Here is an 18,249-nt window from a genome sequence, read left to right as displayed (position 1 = left end):
GCAAACACCGAGCCGGGCCGACAGTAGCCGAACACACCCGAGCCCGGCCTTGGGCAGCCGAGCAGCCCCCGAGCCGGGCCGAGCGCGGCCGAGCAGCCCCCGAGCTGGGCCGAACGCGGCCGAGCGCAGCCGAGCAGCCCCCGAGCCGGGCCGAGCGCGGCCGAGCAGCCCCCGAGCCGGGCCGAGCGCAGCCGAGCAGCCCCCGAGCCGGGCCGAGCGCGGCCGAGCAGCCCCCGAGCCGGGCCGAGCGCAGCCGAGCAGCCCCCGAGCCGGGCCGAGCGCGGCCGAGCGCAGCCGAGCGGCCCCCGAGCCGGGCCGAGCGTGGCCGAGCGCAGCCGAGCAGCCGCCGAGCGCGGCCGAGCATCCCCCAGCCGGGCGGAGCGTAGCCGAGCCGATCAGCTCCGCCTGGCCCAGCCCAGCCCGCGGCGGTGTTCGTCCCCCCGCGGGCGGAGCCGGGGCCGGCATGGCGGAGGCGGCGCAGAGCCGAGCGGAGGCGGCGCAGGTTCGGGTGCAAGCAGCGGTGGAGAGCGCGGTGCAGGCCCTGGAACGGGACCGGATCCGGGGCATGCAGGTAGCGGGAGGGTAGCCGAAGAGAGGGGCCCGGGGAGCAGGAGGTGGGACACACACACGAGGGGTCCTGGCCCTGCGAGGCAGCCGCTGCCCGGCCCCGGCCCCGATCCCTCCCCGTCCATGTGCCCGGCGGGAGCCGCGGGTCCGCCCCGGCTGCTCCCGGGTCTCTGCACCCTCTTGTGTCAGCCCTGGCCCCGCCAAATCCGCAGGGTATGGCCCTTGCCCCCCACCCCCATCCCCGCATATCATGCCCTGTGCCCTTTACACGCTGCCTGTGCCCTCTAAATGTGCCTTGTGCCCCCCCTGCCCCGCAGTACATCCTGTGCCCTAGCACACACCCCCGAATGTGTCCTGTGCGCCCCAACATGTCCCGTGGCCCCTACACATACGCTGCCCCCCCCAGCATATGTCCTGTACCCCCTCAATATACCCTTTGCCCCTCAGCACGTGCCCTGTGCCCCCTAAATAAACTGTGACCCTCCATTGTATCTCCTGTGCCCCAAACACATACCCTGTGCCCCTCAAAATTTGTCCTGCGCCCCCTAAACCTGCCCTGTGCTCCCCCCAGTTCATGTCCTGTGTGCCTATAAATGCTCTGAGCAACCCCAGCACGTTTCCTTTGCCCCCTACATGTACCCTGCGCTCCCTGCATCTGCCCTGTGACCCCCCCAGATATCCTGTGCCCTCTCCCCACAATGCCCTCTGATCCCCCCACATGCCTTGTTTCCCCTAAATCTGCCCTCTGACCCCCTCCCATACCTCCAGCACCTACCCTGTGCCCCCCCCCAGCACATACCTTGTGCCCCCACATACCCTGTGCCCCACTCCCATACCCTGTGGCCCTTCCAGCACATGCCCTGTGCCCCCCACTGTATGCCCTCTGACCCCCACACATGCCTTGTTTCCCCTAAATCTGCCCTCTGACCCCCTCCCATACCCTGTAGCCTTCCAGCACCTACCCTGTGCCCCCCACTGTATGCCCTCTGACCCCCCCACATGCTTTGTGCCCCCTAAATCTGCTCTGTGAGCCCCTCCCATAACCCATGGCCCTTCCAGCATATACCCTGTGCCCCACCCAGCACATACTTTGTGCCCCCACATACCCTGTGCCCCCCCTCCCATGCCCTGTGCACCCCTCTGCAGTAACTTCTGACCCCCCCACATGCCTTGTGCCTCCTAAATCTGCCCTGTGAGCCCTTCCCATACCCTGTGGCCCTTCCAGCACATACATTATGTCCCCCCTAATGCCCTCTGACCCCTATTCATGCCTTACACCCCCCTAAATCTACCCTGTGGCACCCCCAACACATACTTTGTGCCCCCACACACCTCATGTCCCCCTTCCATACCCTCTGTCCCCCACACCTGCACACAGCTGCAGCCTCAGGGTGCAGCCCACTCCTCCCAGGCTGCTCCCACCAAGCAGGGGGTGTCCTCACAGCCTGCACCTACCCACCCACCACCACCCCCCCCTCCATTGCCTCGATGTGACCTTCCCCCCCCCCCGACCCTTCCCCCTCAGGGTGCCATGTTCCGGTGCAGCGCTCGGTGCTGCGAGGACGCCGCAGCCTCCATGCAGGAGGTGCAGCGCTGCATCGAGCGCTGCCACGCGCCCCTGGCACAGGCCCAGGCCATCGTCACCTCGGAGCTGGAGCACTTCCAGGTGAGAGAAGAAAAGTGATGGGTGGGGATAGAACCACAGAATTGTCAGGGCTGGAAGGGAGCTCAAGGCTCAGCCAGCCCCAGCCCCCTGCCATGGGCAGGGACACCTCACACCACAGCAGGTTGCTCACAGCCACATCCAGCCTGGCTGCAAACACCTCCAGGCAGGAGGCTTCCACCACCTCCCTGGGCAACCTGTGCCAAGCTCTCACCACCCTCATGGGAAAGAACTTCTTCCTCATATCCAATCTGAATCTCCCCACTTCTAGTTCTGCTCCACACCCCCAATCCTGTCACTCCCTGATGCCCTCAAATGTCCCTCCCCAGCATTCTTGTAGCCCCCTTCAGATACTGGAAGGCCACAATTAGCTTTCCTTGGAGCCTTCTCCTCTACAAACTGAACAACCCCAACTCCCTCAGTCTGTCCTCATAGCAGAGCAGCTCCAGCCCTCTGCTCATCCTCCTGGCCCTTCTCTGGACACCTTCCAGCACCTCCAGATCCTTCCTGTAATTGGGGCTCCAGAACTGGACCATCTATGAAGCTTCACTGATGTCCAGCTGTGGAGCTTCACTGATGTCCATCTATGAAGCTTCATTGATGTCCAGCTGTGGAGCTACACTGATGTCCATCTGTGAAGCTTCATTGATGTCCAGATGTGGAGCTTCGCTGATGTCCATCTATGAAGCTTCATTGATGTCCAGCTGTGGAGCTACACTGATGTCCATCTGTGAAGCTTCATTGATGTCCAGATGTGGAGCTTCGCTGATGTCCACCTATGAAGCTTCACTGATGACCACCCTGTGACCCTGCTCTGCTGTCCCTGTGTCCCTGCCCCCCCGCAGGACCGGCTGAGCCGCTGCACGCTGCACTGCAACGACAAGGCGCGGGACGCGCTGGACGCAGGGGGCTCGGAGGCCAAGGTCCGTGGCCAGCTGGATGCCTGCCTGGCTACCTGCGGCGAGGACCACCTGAGGCTCATCCCTGCCATGGCCAAGAAGATGCAGGACAGCCTGGCTGCCCTCAAGCAGTGACGGTGGCACCCAGGGCTGCCAGCCTCGACACGCTCGTTCCAGGCGAGGTGCTACGCTGCCCGCTGCCCACGGGTGCTGGAGGGGTCGGGGTGGGGCGAGGTGCTGGGTGCCCCTGCTTGGCACCTGTGCCAAGGGGTGAGCCCTTGTGCAGGGTGACCCTTAAAGATGTGTTGGCTGCCCCTGCTTGGTGCCTGAAGCCACAGGGTGTGCTTGTGCAAGGTGACCCTTAAAGATGTGTCGGGTGCCCGCTGGGTGCCCGTGCCAAGGGGTGAGCCCTTGTGCAAGGTGACTCTTACAGATGTGTTGGGTGATGCTTTTGAGGGCTGTGGGTGCAAGGTGGAGGGGAATCTGCTCTAGGGCTTCTAGGTACTGGGGGTGCTGGTGCTTGTGGAGGGTGTGGGGTGACCTGGGATGTGCTGTGGGATTGGGAGATTGCTGCTAGGTGCTTGGGGTAACCCTCGTGTGTGTGCAATGCTTCAGGTGATCCCCGCAATAGTCCACTGCATGGGGGTGACCCCTGCACTGCACTGGGGGACCACACACACACACACCTGCCCAGCATCGGGTAGCCACTGCACTTGTGCCACGCAGGGGTGACCCCACGCTTGCCCAGCGCACGGGGGTGATCCGTGTGTGGGTGCACGGCACGCAGCTGACCGCTGCATGTGTATAATGCTTGGGAGTGACCCCCACACGTCTGCATAGCACCTGTAGTGGCTGGGGTGACCCCGCAGCCGTTCGCCACTCACCGCCCCCAGCGTGGGGCCGGGGCCGGGGGCCGGGGCGTGCCGTAGTGCCGCGTGTAGCTGCGCTTTGCCTGCCGCTGCCCTATTTTCCGCTTGCCGCCGCTCTAGTTCCCGCTTCGCGCTGCCACTCGGGGCAATACGGCGCCTCGGGCGCTGATTGGTTGCCGGAGAGGCGAGAGGGGCGGTGGGAAAAGCAGGAGGAGGGAGAGGGGCGGCTGCTATTGGCTGCCTTGGGAGGCCACGCGGGCGCCCGCGCTGTGACGTCAGAGCGCGGCGCTGAGCGGCAGAACGAGGGGCGCGGAGGAGCCGCCATGAGCAAAGCGCACCCGCCCGAGCTCAAGAAGTGGGTCTGGGCGTGAGGACGGGGCCAGAGCGGGATGGGGCGGCCAGGGGAAGCCGGGGGGTAACGGGGCGGGAAGTACCCGGCGTGATCCGGGGCCTGCCGGTGTCCCGACGCGTGCTGGTGTCCCGGCGTGCACTGCGGGCCCGCCGGTGGCATGGCGGCCGGGGGGGTGGTGGGAGGGGAGGCTTCTCCCTTTCCCCCCGCCGCTGCTGACCCGCTGCCGCCATCTCGTTTCAGGTTCATGGACAAGAAGCTGTCATGTGAGTGCCGCCCGCCCGGAGCTGAGCCCACCCTGGGGGCTTGCGCTTGGTACCGGGGAGTCCCCAGCCCGGCCCTGCTGCCCCCCGTCACGGTGCCCTGCGGCGGGGAGGCGGGAGGGAGGCAGACTGCCTATGGCTACTCTCAGGCTTAAGAATCTATTCATTTGTGTTAAAGTTGGCAGTTATAGCTCCTAGGGCAGGCCTTTCATACCGCATCAGCTGTGGTGCCCCAAGGGATGCACTAAACTGCCCCAACTCTGTGGGTGTAATGTGGTCAGCAGGAGCGGGGCAGGGATTGTTCCCCTGGGCTGGGCACAGCTGAGGCCACATCTTGAGTGCTGGAGTCGGTTTTGGGTCCCTCGCTCCAAGGACACTGAGGGGTTGGAGCAGGGCCAGAGGAGAGCAACAAAGCTGGGGAAGGGTGTGGAGAACAGGGCTGGGGAGGAGCAGCTGAGACCTGGGGTTTGTTGAGCCTGGAGAAAAGGAGGCTGAGGGGAGATTTGGCTCTCTACAACTCCCTGAAAGGAGCTTGGAACCAGGTGGGGGTTGGGCTCTTCTCCCAAGGAACAGGACAAGAGGAAATGGCCTCAAGTTGCTGCAGGGCGGGTTTAGGTTGGACGTGAGGAACAATTTCTTTCCCCTTGAGGGCTGCCCAGGCCTGGCCCAGGCTGCCCAGGGCAGTGATGAAGTCTCCATCCCTGGAGGGCTTCCAGAGCTGTGGTGCTGAGGGCTGTGGGTTGGTGGTGCCCTGGCAGTGCTGGGTTAAAGGTTGGACTCAAGGATCTGAAAAGATCTCTTCCAACACAAACTACTTTACGATTCTGAAACTTTCCCAGCACTACAAGAAGCTCCCTGGCTGGGTTTGAGAGCTGCAGCTGTGGGGAGAAAACACCAGCTGGTGGCTCTCAGCAGCCCCCTCCTCTAAACCTGCTCTGGTTGCTTGCAGTGAAGCTGAATGGGGGCCGCCACGTCCAGGGCATCCTGCGGGGCTTTGACCCCTTCATGAACCTCGTCATCGATGAGTGCGTGGAGATGGCACCAGGGGGCCAGCAGAACAACATTGGCATGGTGGTGAGTGCAAGCTGTGGGGTGGGCTGGGCTGGCCTGGCAGGGAACTGCATCAGAGACCAGTGTGGCTTGGGAGGGACCTTTGGAGGTCATCCTTCACCCCCCTGCAGTCAGCAGGGACACCTACGCGGTTGGGCTTGATGAGCAGGGAAGGTGCTGGGTTGGAAGGGAGCCTCAAAGGTCCCTCAATGCCCCTGCAGTCAGCAAGGACACCTCCAGCTAGAGCAGGTTGCTCAGAGCCCTGTCAAGCCTGACCTTCAATGTCTCCAGGCATGGTGCCTCCACCACCTCCCTGGGCAACCTGGTCCAGTGTTGCACCACCCTCAGGGAAAAGAGCTTCCTGATGGCCAGCCTGCTCCACTTTCAAACCATTGCCCCTTCTCCTGTCCCCACAGGCCCTTCTGAACAGTCCCTCCCCAGCTTAAAACACCTCTTGGGAGGCCTTTTCCAACCCAACCCAATTCTGTAATCTTTCAACTAGAGCAGGTTGCTCAGAGCCACAACCAACCTAACCTGAAACGCTTCCAGGGCTGCAGTATCCACAGTTTCTCTGTCCAAGCCTTTGAGGAACCTGTGGAGGTGTTTGTTGTCATCACACAAAGCAATCCCCATCTCACCACCACCTCTCAACTCTCATTTTCAGGTGATAAGAGGAAACAGCATCATTATGTTGGAAGCTTTGGAGCGAGTATAGCAGGGGAGGATCCCACCTCACTCCCAGACATCCCAACTCCAAGCTGTTTCCTTTCCTCTCCCATTCTGCCACGAAGCTTCCCCAGGGCTTAAACTTATTTTGGGTTTGGTTTGGTTAAATAAATTTTGTACTGGTTGATGTAACCTTGTGTCAGTTGTGCTGGGTGATGGGCAGCAGCTGAACCACACAATCCCAGCACAGGGAGGGGTGGGAAGGGACCTCTGGAGATCATCCAGGCCAAGCCTCCTCCTCCTCCTTCAGCAGGGCACCCCCAGCAGCTTGCCCAGCAGCACAATGCCCAGGGGGGGTTGGAAGCTCTCCACACCAGCAGACTCCACAACCTCTCTGGGCAGCCTGCTCCAGGCCTCCAGCACCCTCACACCAAACAACTTTCTCCTCAGGGGCAAACAGAACCTCCTGGCTGCCACTTTCTGCCCCTTTACCTGGCCCTGGGCACCACTCAGCAGAGTCTGGCCCCAGCCTCTTGCCCCCACAGCTCCTTTAGCTCTTGCTGAGCATTTCTCAGCTGCCCTCTGGGGCTGCTCTTCTGCAGGCTCTCAGCCCCAGGGCTCTCAGCCTTTGCTGCTGCCAGAGCTGCTCCAGGCCCCTCAGCAGCTTCCCAGCCTGCCCTGGACTCTCTCCAGAACTTCCCTGTCCCTCTGCAACTGGGGAGCCCAGAACTGGACCCAGGACTCCAGATGTGTCCTCAGCAAGGCAGAGCAGAGGGAGAAACCTTCCCTTGACCTGCTCCAGGCCCCACTCTCCTTGATGCAGCCCAGGAGGCATCCCTGGCTACGAGAGCACATGCAGGGCTGGGATGGTTACTCCTGCTTGGAGGAGGCCTTCGGGAGACTTCATTTACTGAAGTGTTCAGTTTGGGCACTTTTGGTGTCCTTTCCCCCTGGTGTCTCATGGAAGATGTGTGGTAAAAAGCTCCCCTTGGTGATTCCAGTGCAGCTCTGCCCAGCTGGGCTGTCAAAAGGAGGGATTGGGGTGGGGGATCAGTACTGATTTTTAACTCTTCTCTCTGTATCACCAAGTTGTGGTGAAGAAACCAAAGCCTGCTGGTGCTCAGCTGGACCAAAGACACCTTCAGGAGCAAGGGAAAAAAGGAGCTTTTGGGGTTCATTTTGTGGCAAACTTGTACCTGCAGGCCCTTACTGGCCTTGTATTGATCCTAACTTGTTAACTGTTGTGGACTCTGATGGATGTTGACCTTTTCTATTGCTCTTTCTTCTGGCACTGTGGCTTTATGTTGGGCTTTGGAAGACCTTTGTGAGCACCATTAATGATGGCAAGAGCTGCAGAAAGCAACTTTAGGCAGAGGTCAAAGTGGGCAGTGGGATCTGAAGGGGGCCTACAGGAAGGCTGGGGAGGGACTTCTCAGGATTTCAGGGAGTGATAGGACTAGGGGGAATGGAATGAAGCTGGAGGTGGGGAGGAAGTTCTTCCCCATGAGAGTGGTGAAGCCCTGGAATGGGTTGTCCAGGGAGGTGGTTGGGGCCCTGTCCCTGGAGGTGTTTAAGCCCAGGCTGGATGAGGCTCTGGCCAGCCTGATCCAGTGTGGGGTGTCCCTGCCCATGGCAGGGGGGTTGGAACTAGATGGTCCTTGTGGTCCCTTCCAACCCTGACTGATACTGTGATGCTATGGAGGCTCCCTCAGCAGGGTTGCAGCTGGCACCAATCTGTATGGGGTGGCTGAGATGCTGGAGGGGTGAGATCCATTCAGATGGACCTGGGCAGGCTGGAGAGGTGAGCCCAAGCCAGCCTCAGGAAGCTGACCAGAACCACATGCAAGGTCTTGCAGCTGGGGTGGGACAATCCCAGGCACTAATCCAGGGTGGGGAGGAAGGGGCTGGAGAGCAGCCCTGGGGAGAAGGAAGGACTTTGGGGTCTCTCAAGGCCCTGACTTCCACACTGCATTAATTTTATTGACCCACGAGCTCCAGACAGGGTGGAGGCATCACAGTGACCTCACACAGGCAAGGGACACAACATTCCCAGCAAGAGGGATTTTCTCCCACTCAGAGCCACCTTCTCCTGCCTGTAGGAGCTCAGCTCACCCAAATTAATGCTTCCAAAGCTCCACAAAGCAAAAATCATGGATTCTTCCACCTGTTTTGGCACACCCAGCCCCACCACCCCAAGCTGCTGCTGGAAGCAAATGAAGAACATGGGCCCAGATTTCCACCCAGAACTGGTTGAAAATGGCTGAGGCCACGACTTGACAGCCAGGAATTGATTTGCCTGGCCTGAAACATGTCCAGAGGAGGGAATTGATTTGCAGGGGTTCATCACAGTGAGGCAGATCCTAGGTCTGGTGGGTTCCTGGCTGCACTTCTGGGGTCAACATGGCCCTGAGAACTACTTTAATCTCACTCAGGAAGGGACTGAGGAACTTCCTCGAGGAAGGGTTGGAGGATTTTGCTTGAGGAAGGGCCAGGCAAGTGTCCTTGAGGAAGCCCAAGGGTAGTTGCCTGAGGAAGGGCCAAGGAGAATTCCTTGAGGTAGGACCAGAGGAACTTCCTTTAGGAAGGGTTTGGGGAGGTTCTGTGAGGAAAGGCTGGGGAAGTTTCCTTGAGGAAGGGTTTGGGGAAGTTCCATGAGGAAGGGTCAGGAGAGGTTCCTTGAGGAAGGGTTTGGGGAGGTTCCTTGAGGAAGGGTCAGGAGAGGTTCCTTGAGGAAGGGTTGGGGAAGTTTCCTTGAGGAAGGGTTTGGGGAAGTTCCTTGAGGAAGGGTCAGGAGAGGTTCCTTGAGGAAGGGTTTGGGGAGGTTCCTTGAGGAAGGGTCGGAGAGGTTCCTTGAGGAAGGGTTGGGGAAGTTTCCTTGAGGAAGGGCCAAGTGTAATTCCTTGGGGAAGGGTTGGACACTTGAGAAAGCTTCTTCCCCCTTGGCTCTAGGCTCTCTTCAGTCAGCTGAGCATCTCCCTTTGGGGACCAAGCGAGGAGGCCTTTGCTCAGCAGCTCCAGTGGCAGCTCAGCAGCTGCAGTAGGTGGATCTCTCTCTCTCTCTCTCTGAACGCTGCCTGCTGGAGGCTGTAGCTGAGCTCAAAGCTCTGTCTTCAGCTTCTCCTGCAGGTCCTCCTGGTCGATGTGGTGGCTGCTGCCGTGCCAGCGGTGGTAGGCGAGCAGGGCCGCATTCTTGGCCGCGATGGAGCTCATCTCCATGGCGCTGGCAGCTCGCTCCACGCTGCTCACGTAGTAGAGGTTGTCGTGGAGGATGATAGGAGAACACCTCTCTGGGGGCCTGTACTCGGGGTAGGCCAACCACTGCTTCACTTTGAGGGAGTCATAGGAGGAGAAAAGCAAACTGAGCTGCTCCTTGGTGAGCACCTCGTTGGAGAACACCTTCCAGACGGCCGAGCGCGAGGGCAGCGTCGCTTGGCCGCTCGCGCCTTCCACCGGGGACACCTTCCCCACGCTGTTGATGAAGAGCTTGGGGTTCTCCATGGTCAGGATGACACCAAAGGGAAAGGCTGAGGGGTCTTGGTACCCAAAGAAGGAGCTGTTCAGGCGTCCATGCACCAGAGTGGTGATGGTCTGGTGGTAGCGATTTGGCAGCTCGGGAATGGGAGGCTCAAAGTTCTTGAAGGTGATGTTGGCCATTTTGGGGCTCAGGGGAGCAGCGATGAAGACCATGTCGTATGTGTCCCCTGTCACCCCTGATGTGGTGTTGTAAGTCACCTGGTAGAACTTCACTGGGTCCCCTGGGGTCATACAATCATGGAATTGTTTGGGTTGGAAAAGCTCTCTGAGAGCATCCAGCCCAAACATCAACCCAAGCCCAGCGCAGCCTCCAAACCATGGCCCCAGGTGCCATGGCCACAGGTTCCTGGAACACCTCCAGGGACAGGGACTCCACCACCTCCCTGGGCAGCCTGGGCCAATCCCTGACCACTCCTACAGCAAAGAATTTTTTTCTAATCTCCAACCTAACCCTCCCCTGGCACAGTTCCAGGGCATTTCCTCTCCTTCTGTCACCTCATAGTGGGGAGAAGAGCCCAACCCCCACCTCACTGCAACCTCCTTTCAGGGAGTTGTAGAGAGCCAGGTCTCCCCTCAGCCTCCTCTTCTCCAGGCTGAACAATCCCAGGTCCCTCAGCTGCTCCTCTGTTCTCCAGACCCTTCTTGGCCACCTGGGCACCCCCTAACTCATCTCCAGCTGCTGGCACCCAGCACCCCCAGGGCCTTTCCCACTGGGCAGTTTCCACTCTGCCCCCAGCCTGGAGCCTTCCTGGGGTTGCTGTGACCCAAGGGCAAAACCCAGCCCTTGGCCTTGTCGAGCCTCAACCCATTGGCCTTGGCACATCCAGCCAGCCTGGCCAGGTCCCTCTGTAGAGCCTCCACCCCTCCAGCAGATCAGCAGTGCCACCCAGCTTGGTGTCATCTGCAAACTGGCTGAGGGAGCCTCATTGCCTTCATCCAGCTCATTGTTGAAGATGTAAAAGAGAACTGCCCCTAGTACTGACCCTGGGGAGCCACCAACTGGAGTTAACTTCCATTCCCCACCACTCTTTGGGCCCAGCCATCAGCCATTTCTTAACCCACTGAATCCAGTTTCAGCTCCAGGGCTGGAGGAGATCCTACCTGTCCCTCTGACCTTTAGGCTCACCACACCCTGCTGCCAGCTGAAGAAGTGTTAGCTGTGAGCTGGGGTGGTGAGCAGAGCCCACTGCTCATCTTAACAGGCCATGGAAGTCCCAAGGCTTTGGTTCAGTCTGCCAAGAGCTGAGCCCTGAGGGAGGCCAACATGGTCTCCAGCTGTTCCTCCCCACCAAAGCAACCCCAACTCACCTGTGCGCCTGGGCCTGACTTTGGGCTCTATGGACAACACAGTTCCAGGGATAACTTCAGCCTTGGAGGCAGAGAGAAGACCACTGCAGACCAGTTTGTTCCCTCCTTTTACTGACCAAAGGCCTGAGTCCACCCCTGCCAGCGAAACAGCACCTACAAGGAAGCCACCAGCAGTGCAGGGAGGTTCTGAAGGTCAGCATTGGAAACACAGAGGGGGAAAACCCCAAGGCTTTGTGGCACAGAGCTTGCTGAAGGGCAGGGACTTGGGGGAGTGAGGCAGTAATGCAGCCCAGGAGGTTCTGCTGCACGGGAGCTGGAATCCCAACACCCACAGGGAGCACCAGGGCCTCAGGATGGCCACGTGGGGAGCTCAGGCTATGGACCACTCACCTACAAAACCATTGATGTTGACACCCTGCCCGTAATTGACTCTCATGGCTGGACAAACCACCTCATTGATGAACTTGTGAGAGAAGCCAGCCCTCTGCAGGGCTTCATCGATGGTCTGGTTGAGCAGGAGGGTGAAGTCATCCCCTCCAAGGGCATGCAGCAGCCTCTCGTGGGTGCTGAAGGCGTAGTCGTGCGTCTGGAAGCGATAGATCCTGCAGGCAGGGGCAAGAGGGAGGTGCACAGAGCTGGTAAGCATCTTTTGGGCCTCAGAAGCCAAGGAGGATCTCAGTGGGGCTCTCAAAAGCTTCACAGCTCTTCATGGCAGCAGCAGCTCCTCCAACCCAGCCCTGGCCTAAACAGATCTGGACCTCCCTCACCCATGCCCAGCGAAAGCACTTTGTGCAGTGATCAACTGAATCCTCTGATCACTTCTTGGTAGCATTTAATGAGTGACCACAGGGGAGAGGGCAACCAGGGACTGGCTCAGCACTGGTTAGGCCACACCTGGAGTCCTGTGTCCAGTTCTGGGCTCCTCAGTTTAAGAAGGACATTGAGACTCTTGAAGGTGTCCAGAGAAGGGCAACAAGGCTGGGGAGAGGCCTGGAGCACAGCCCTGTGAGGAGAGGCTGCGGGAGCTGGGGTTGCTTAGCCTGGAGAAGAGGAGGCTCAGGGGAGACCTTCTTGCTCTCTCCAACTCCCTGAAGGGAGGTTGGAGCCAGGTGGGGGTCGGTCTCTTCTCCCAGGCACCCAGCACCAGAACAAGAGGACACAGTCCCAAGCTGTGCCAGGGGAAGTTTAGGCTGGAGGTGAGGAGAAAGTTCTTCCCAGCAAGAGGAATTGGCCATTGGGATGTGCTGCCCAGGGAGGTGGTGGACTCACCATCCCTGGAGGTGTTCAATAAAGGCTTAGATGTGGCCCTTGGAGCCATGGTTTAGCTGTCAGGAGGTGTTAGGGGATAGGTAACAGGTTGGACTCGATGATCTCTGAGGTCTTTTCCAACCTGGTTGATTCTATGATCCTCTGACTCCTTTCCCACAGCCAGTGGCCCTCCCTTCCCCTCCACAGGTGCCCACTGTACCTCATGAACTTGTCCAGGATGTCCTCCACCCACATGTACATGCGCAGGGGGTTGAGGCCATAGTGCCAGAGGAGCTTGAGCAGGTTGATGATGTACCAACTGCTCTCCTCAAAGACAAAGTGCTCCCCGTTGTAGATGCCCAGCAGGCTCCCTTGTGCCGAGGCGACCGAGAGACCTCCAGGATTGGGGGGGAAAAAAGGTCATTCAATGAAAGGTTTCACCTCAGGTTTTGACTCCCAGAGGCAACCTCTCTGTGCTCTGGGTGAGCACTGGAGGACTGCCATCTCCAGGACTTGGAGAGGGGAATTAGGCCCTCACCAGGAGCCAGGGTGCTGTTTGTGGTGATTTTTGGACCCTCATGATGGGGCACCCTTGGGGTGGGAGGTCCCAGTCCCACTGCTATGTTTCCCAGGGGATGATTTGGGGTTTTGCAGGAGGGATAGGAGGGGAAGGATGGGAGGGGGAATATTGGTGGGGGTTAAGAATATTGGGGAAGGGTATGGTGGGGCATATGGGGGGCTGTGGGGGAAGGATCTGAGGGGATATGGGGACTAAGGATATATGGGGAATACTGGGGGGATGGATATGGGGGGGGATTAAGGATAAGGATATTGGGGGGAACATATATGGGGGTAAGGATATGGTGGGGGATATGGGGACTAAGGATATATGGGGAATACTGGGGGGATGGATATGGGGGGGATTAAGGATAAGGATATTGGGGGGGACATATATGGGGGTAAGGATATGGTGGGGGATATGGGGACTAAGGATATATAGGGAATACTGGGGGATGGATATGGGGGGGATTAAGGATAAGGATATTGGGGGGACATATATGGGGGTAAGGATATGGTGGGGGATATGGGGACTAAGGATACATGGGGAATACTGGGGGGATGGATATGGGGGGGATTAAGGATAAGGATATTGGGGGGACATATATGGGGGTAAGGATATGGTGGGGGATATGGGGACTAAGGATATATAGGGAATACTGGGGGATGGATATGGGGGGATTAAGGATATTGGGGGACATATTTGGGGGTAAGGATATGGAGGATATTGAGGTTAGAGATGTGGGGGTGGGTGAGGATAGGAGAGGGGATATGGGGGTGAGGATAGGGGGGATATGGGGGTGAGGATAGGATGGGGAATATGGGGTCTGAAGATATGGGGGTAAGGATCTAGGTAGGATACTGAGGGTAAGAACATGTTGGGTTGTTGGGGGTAAGGATATGGGGAGGCATTAAGGATATGGGGGGGGTACTGAAGGTTCAGGATACAGGGGGGTATTGAGGATAAGGAGGTGGGGGGGATATGGAGTGTAATAATACGGGGGGACATTGGAGGGAGGATATTGAGGGCAGGAGGGGAATTGAGGGGAGGAGTGGACATTGAGGCAGGAAGGGGAACAACCATGGCTGGTTTTTTCTCTCTGGGGATGTCCCCCAGCAGCGCTGGGGCCGGGGCACCCCCGGGGGGCCGTGTGTGCGGTGATCTGTGGGGTGGGGGCAGCCGGGGGTGCGCCCGTGTGTCCCCCTCCCCCCCCCGTCTCACCCAGCTCCTGGACGAAGTGCTTCATGTGCAGGTTGAGGGGGTGGATGACGGAGCCCCCCGCCTCGTAGGCAGCCCCCTCCAGCTGCTCGGTGGCCAAGCGGCCTCCCACCGCCGCCTTCTCCAGCACCTGGATCCGCAGCCCGGTGCCGAACTTCTGCCTCAGGAAGTAGGCAGTGGCCGCTCCGCCGATGCCGCCGCCGACCACGGCTGCGAGAAGCGCGGCGGGGCGGTGAGCGCAGCCCCTACGGCCGCCCCCCGCTGCGGCCGAGCTCTCCCTCCCCCCCTTCCCCCGCTGCCGGCGCCTTGCCTACCGATCCTGGCGGGGCCCTGACGGGCCGGGGCGGACGGGCAGAGCGCGGCGAGCAGCAGCAGCAGCAGCGGCAGGCAGGGCCCCGGCATGGCGCGGACCGGGCGCAGCCCTGCCCCCAGCCCGGCCCCGCAGCGGCGACCGGCGGCGACCCGCGGCTGCAGGGCGGCCGCAAATAAACCGTCGGCAGTTGTGCCCTGCAACAGAATCCGGAGGAAAACGAGCGCTCGGGGGTGGGTGTTGTAGGAGATTGGTACTCGCAGGCCTTTATTGATCCCGGAGTTGTTACCGTTGTGGACTCTGATTGCTATCGACCTCTTTTATTGCTCTTTTCCTTCTGCCGCTGTGGCTTTATGGTTGGCTTCGAGAGAGCCCGAGGAGCAGCTCGAAGGGTGCAGGAGGAGCTCAGGAAGCGACTTTGGGCCGAGCTCAAAGTGGTTTCGTCAGGAAATGGGCAGCGGGATGGAGGCTCCCGCAGCCAATTTGCCCAGGGCTGGGAGCTGTGTGGTGTGGTTGAGATGCAGGAGGGATGGGATCCATCCTGAGGGACCTGGGCAGGATGGAGAGCTGGGGCAGTGCCAGCCTCAGGAGGTTCAAGGAAGCCAAGTGCAAAGTCCTGCAGCTGGGTCAGGGCAATGCCAGGCACAAATCCAGGCTGGGGAGCAGCCCTGAGGAGAAGGAATTGGGGGTGCTGGGGGTGCAAAGCTGGACAGGAGGCAGCAGCTTTTTGGGGGTGATGTGGGCAGTGGGCTGGAGGCAGCACCACCAGTGTGGGGATGGCACCAAGCTGAGGGCTGGGGATGGCACCAAGCTGTGTGCTGGGATGAGATGCTGGAGGGATGGGATCCATCCTGAGGGACCTGGGCAGGATGGAGAGCTGGGGCAGTGCCAGCCTCAGGAGGTTCACCAAAGCCAAGTGCAAGGTCCTGCAGCTGGGTCAGGGGATTCTGCCTCTCCGCTGTCCTCTGCTGAGACCCCCCCCCTGCAGTGCTGGGACAGCTCTGGAGCCCTCAGCACAGACAGGGACCTGGTGGAGAGGGCCAGAGGAGGCCACAGCGATGCTGGCAGGGCTGGAAGGGCTCTGCTGTGAGGCCAGGCTGAGAGAGTTGGGGTTGTGCAGCCTGGAGAGAAGGCTCCACAGAGACCTTCTGGTGGCCTTCCAGGATACTTAGGGGGCTACAGGAGACCTGGAGAGAGACTTTGAAGAAAGGTCTGGAGTGAGAGGACAAGGGGTGGGTGATGGCTTCAAAGTGGAAGCAGATGGACTGAGATTGGACATTAGGAGGAAATTCTTCCCCAGGAGGCTGGTGAGGCTCTGGGAGAGGCTGCCCAGAGAAGCTGTGGAGGCTTCAAACCTGGAGGTGTTCAAGGCCAGGTTGGATGAGGCCTTGAGCAACCCGAGCTGGTGGGAGGTGTCCCTGCCCATGGGAGGGGTATGGAACTGGATGAGCTTGAAGGTCCCTTCCAGCCCAACCCATTCCATGCTGTTACGAAATGTGACAATCAGTACCTGGAAGCATCACTGCAGCCCTGCTGAGGGGGCTGTTGGACACCACAGGTACTTCATTTTCCAGATCTGGAATAGCAGGAAGCCTGTTCCATGGGGATAACACAGGCTGTGAGCAAGAGAACCTCAGATTTTAGCTGCATCCAGCCTGGCACAGCGAGGATGTGGCTGTGGGGTGGCTGAGGAGGAACTCTCACAGGATCACAGGATGTTAGGGGTTGGAAGGGACCCAGAGATCATCGAGTCCACCCCCCCTGCCAGAGCAGGAGCAGAGAATCCAGCCCAGGGCACACAGGAACACATCCAGACAAGGCTGCACAGGTTCCACAGAAAGAGGCTCCACAACCTCTCTGGGCAGGCTGTTCTACTGCTCTGTGACTCTTAGACAGTAAAGAAGTTCCCCCTTGTGTTGAGTTGGAACCTCCTGTGCTGCAGTTTCCATCCATTGCCCCTTGGCCTATCCTAGGATGCAGCTGAGCAGAGCCTGTCCCCTCCCTCCTGACCCCCAGCCCTCAGCTCTTGAGAGACATTGATCAGATTCCTCTCAGCCTTCTCCTCTCCACACTCAGCTCCCCCAGGGCTGCAGTGCTGCAGTCCCTTCAGCAGCCTTGGAGCTCTCCCTTGGACTCTCTCCAGCAGCTCCCTGTCCCTCCTGACCTGGGGAGCCCAGAGCTGGATGCAATATTCCAGGTGTGGCCTCAGCAGGGCAGAGCAGAGGGGGAGGAGAAGCTCCCTGGCCCTGCTGGACACATTCCTCTCGATGCACCCCACGCTGTTGAAAGTCTCCAGAGAAGGAGACTCCACAACCTCTCTGGGCAGCCTGTTGCAGTGCTCTGTGACCTCTACAAGTAAAGAAGTTCCCCCTCGTGTTGAGGTGCAACCTGCTGTGCTGCAGCTTGCATCCATCGCTCCTTGTCCTATCCCAGGGTGCAGCTGAGCAGAGCCTGTCCCCTCCCTCCTGACCCCCAGCCCTGAGATCTAACCACTTATTAAATCCCCTCTCAGTCTTTTCTTTTCCAGACTACAGAGCCCCAGGTCCCTCAGCCTCTCCCCACCAGGCAGTGCTCTCAAGGCTCTGACTTCCACACTGCTTTAGTTTTATCGAGCCACGACCTTCACCCGGGGTGGGGGCATCACAGTGACCCCACACAGGCAAGGGACACAACATTCCCAGCAAAAGGTATTTTTTTCTCCCACTCAAAGTCAGCTTCTTTTTCCTGCCTGCAGGCTCAGCTCATCAAAATTATTATTTCAAGGCTCCACAAAGCAAAAATTAGTGATTTCCCCACCACCACCACCCCCCTTTTGGGCACCTGCTGCACGCCCCGCAGCCCAGCCACACCACCCCAAAGCTCCACGGCTTGTCCTGGAAGCAAACGAAGCACATGGTCCCAGATTTCCACCCAGAACTGGTTGAAAATGGCTGAGGCCACGACTTGACAGCCAGGAATTGATCTGCCTGGCCTGAAACATGTCCAGAGGAGGGAAATTGATTTGCAGGGGTTCATCACAGTGAGGCAGACCCTGGGTCTGGTGGGTTCCTGGCTGCACTTCTGGGGTCAGCATGGCACCGAGAACTACTTTAAATCTCACTCAGGAATGGAGTGAGGAACTTCCCTGAGGAAGGGCTGAGGGAGTTTGAGGAAGGGCTGCAGGATCTTGCTTGAGGAAGGGACAAGGAAAGTTCCTTGAAGAAGGACCAAAGGAAAGTTCCTTGAAGAAGGACCAAAGCAAAGTCCTTGAGGAAGGGCTTGGGGAAGACCCCTTGAGGGAGAGTCGATAAGCGCAGCCCTAAAGCCACCCCCCGCTGCCGTTAAGTTCACCCCCGCGCCGCTCCGTGCCAGCGCGTTCCGTGCCGATCCTGGCGGGGGCCTGTCGGGCCGGTGCGGGCGGGCAGAGAGCGGCAAACAGCAGGAACAGGAGCAGGCAGGGGCCCAGCATAGCACAGTGTGAGCAGGCAGGAGCCTGACATAGCACAGTATGAGCCGGCAGGAGCCTGACATAGCACAGTGTGAGCCGTCAGGAGCCTGACATAGCGCAGTGTGAACATGCGAGGCGCTGCCGTCGGCCGTGACCGCGGACGAACCGGGCGCGAAGCTTTCAGGGGTGGGCGGAGGAGCGCGTCCATCCGCGCCGCTGGTGTAGTGGTATCATGCAAGATTCCCATTCTTGCGACCCGGGTTCGATTCCCGGGCGGCGCACTCCGCTTTTTCAAGCTTTGATCCCTCTATATACATTG

General features: G+C 59.4%; 3 protein-coding genes and 1 non-coding gene across 5 annotated transcripts; 3 read left to right on the top strand and 1 right to left on the bottom strand.

Moving 5' to 3' along the window:
- The first annotated feature begins 418 nt into the window (after positions 1-418).
- FAM136A (family with sequence similarity 136 member A) lies at positions 419-3,264 on the top strand. The gene is made up of 3 exons (XM_068156653.1): positions 419-571; positions 2,093-2,233; positions 3,076-3,264. Exons 1-3 carry the CDS (start codon positions 464-466, stop codon positions 3,262-3,264), a joined length of 438 nt encoding a protein of 145 aa, XP_068012754.1. The 5' UTR covers positions 419-463.
- A 995-nt stretch (positions 3,265-4,259) lies between these two features.
- SNRPG (small nuclear ribonucleoprotein polypeptide G) lies at positions 4,260-6,518 on the top strand. The gene is made up of 4 exons (XM_068156659.1): positions 4,260-4,353; positions 4,591-4,613; positions 5,560-5,684; positions 6,325-6,518. Exons 1-4 carry the CDS (start codon positions 4,322-4,324, stop codon positions 6,373-6,375), a joined length of 231 nt encoding a protein of 76 aa, XP_068012760.1. The 5' UTR covers positions 4,260-4,321; the 3' UTR covers positions 6,376-6,518.
- Positions 6,519-8,285: 1,767 nt separating this feature from the next.
- PCYOX1 (prenylcysteine oxidase 1) lies at positions 8,286-14,933 on the bottom strand. Of its 2 annotated transcripts, XM_068156584.1 has the most exons (7): positions 14,793-14,933; positions 14,508-14,700; positions 14,197-14,403; positions 12,637-12,811; positions 11,559-11,770; positions 11,169-11,321; positions 8,286-10,081 (listed from the first exon to the last, which is right to left on the bottom strand). In XM_068156584.1, the coding sequence occupies exons 2-7, from the start codon at positions 14,593-14,595 to the stop codon at positions 9,423-9,425; spliced, it is 1,494 nt and encodes a 497-aa protein (XP_068012685.1). In that variant the 5' UTR covers positions 14,596-14,700; positions 14,793-14,933; the 3' UTR covers positions 8,286-9,422. The 2 variants fall into 2 exon arrangements, with proteins under 2 accessions (XP_068012685.1, XP_068012683.1); XM_068156582.1 differs by having other exon boundaries at positions 14,508-14,933.
- A 3,207-nt stretch (positions 14,934-18,140) lies between these two features.
- Positions 18,141-18,211, top strand: TRNAG-CCC (transfer RNA glycine (anticodon CCC)). The gene has a single exon. It is a non-coding gene; the product is annotated as a tRNA-Gly (tRNA).
- Positions 18,212-18,249: the final 38 nt, after the last annotated feature.

Source organism: Melanerpes formicivorus, unplaced genomic scaffold (genome assembly GCF_026170545.1).
Source record: "Melanerpes formicivorus ecotype bairdi unplaced genomic scaffold, bMelFor1.0.p_v2 SCAF_34, whole genome shotgun sequence".
In the NCBI taxonomy this organism is placed as follows: Eukaryota; Metazoa; Chordata; class Aves; order Piciformes; family Picidae; genus Melanerpes; species Melanerpes formicivorus.
The sequence above is the reverse complement of the archived record's forward strand: the minus strand, read 5'-3'. Positions and strand labels throughout refer to the sequence as shown.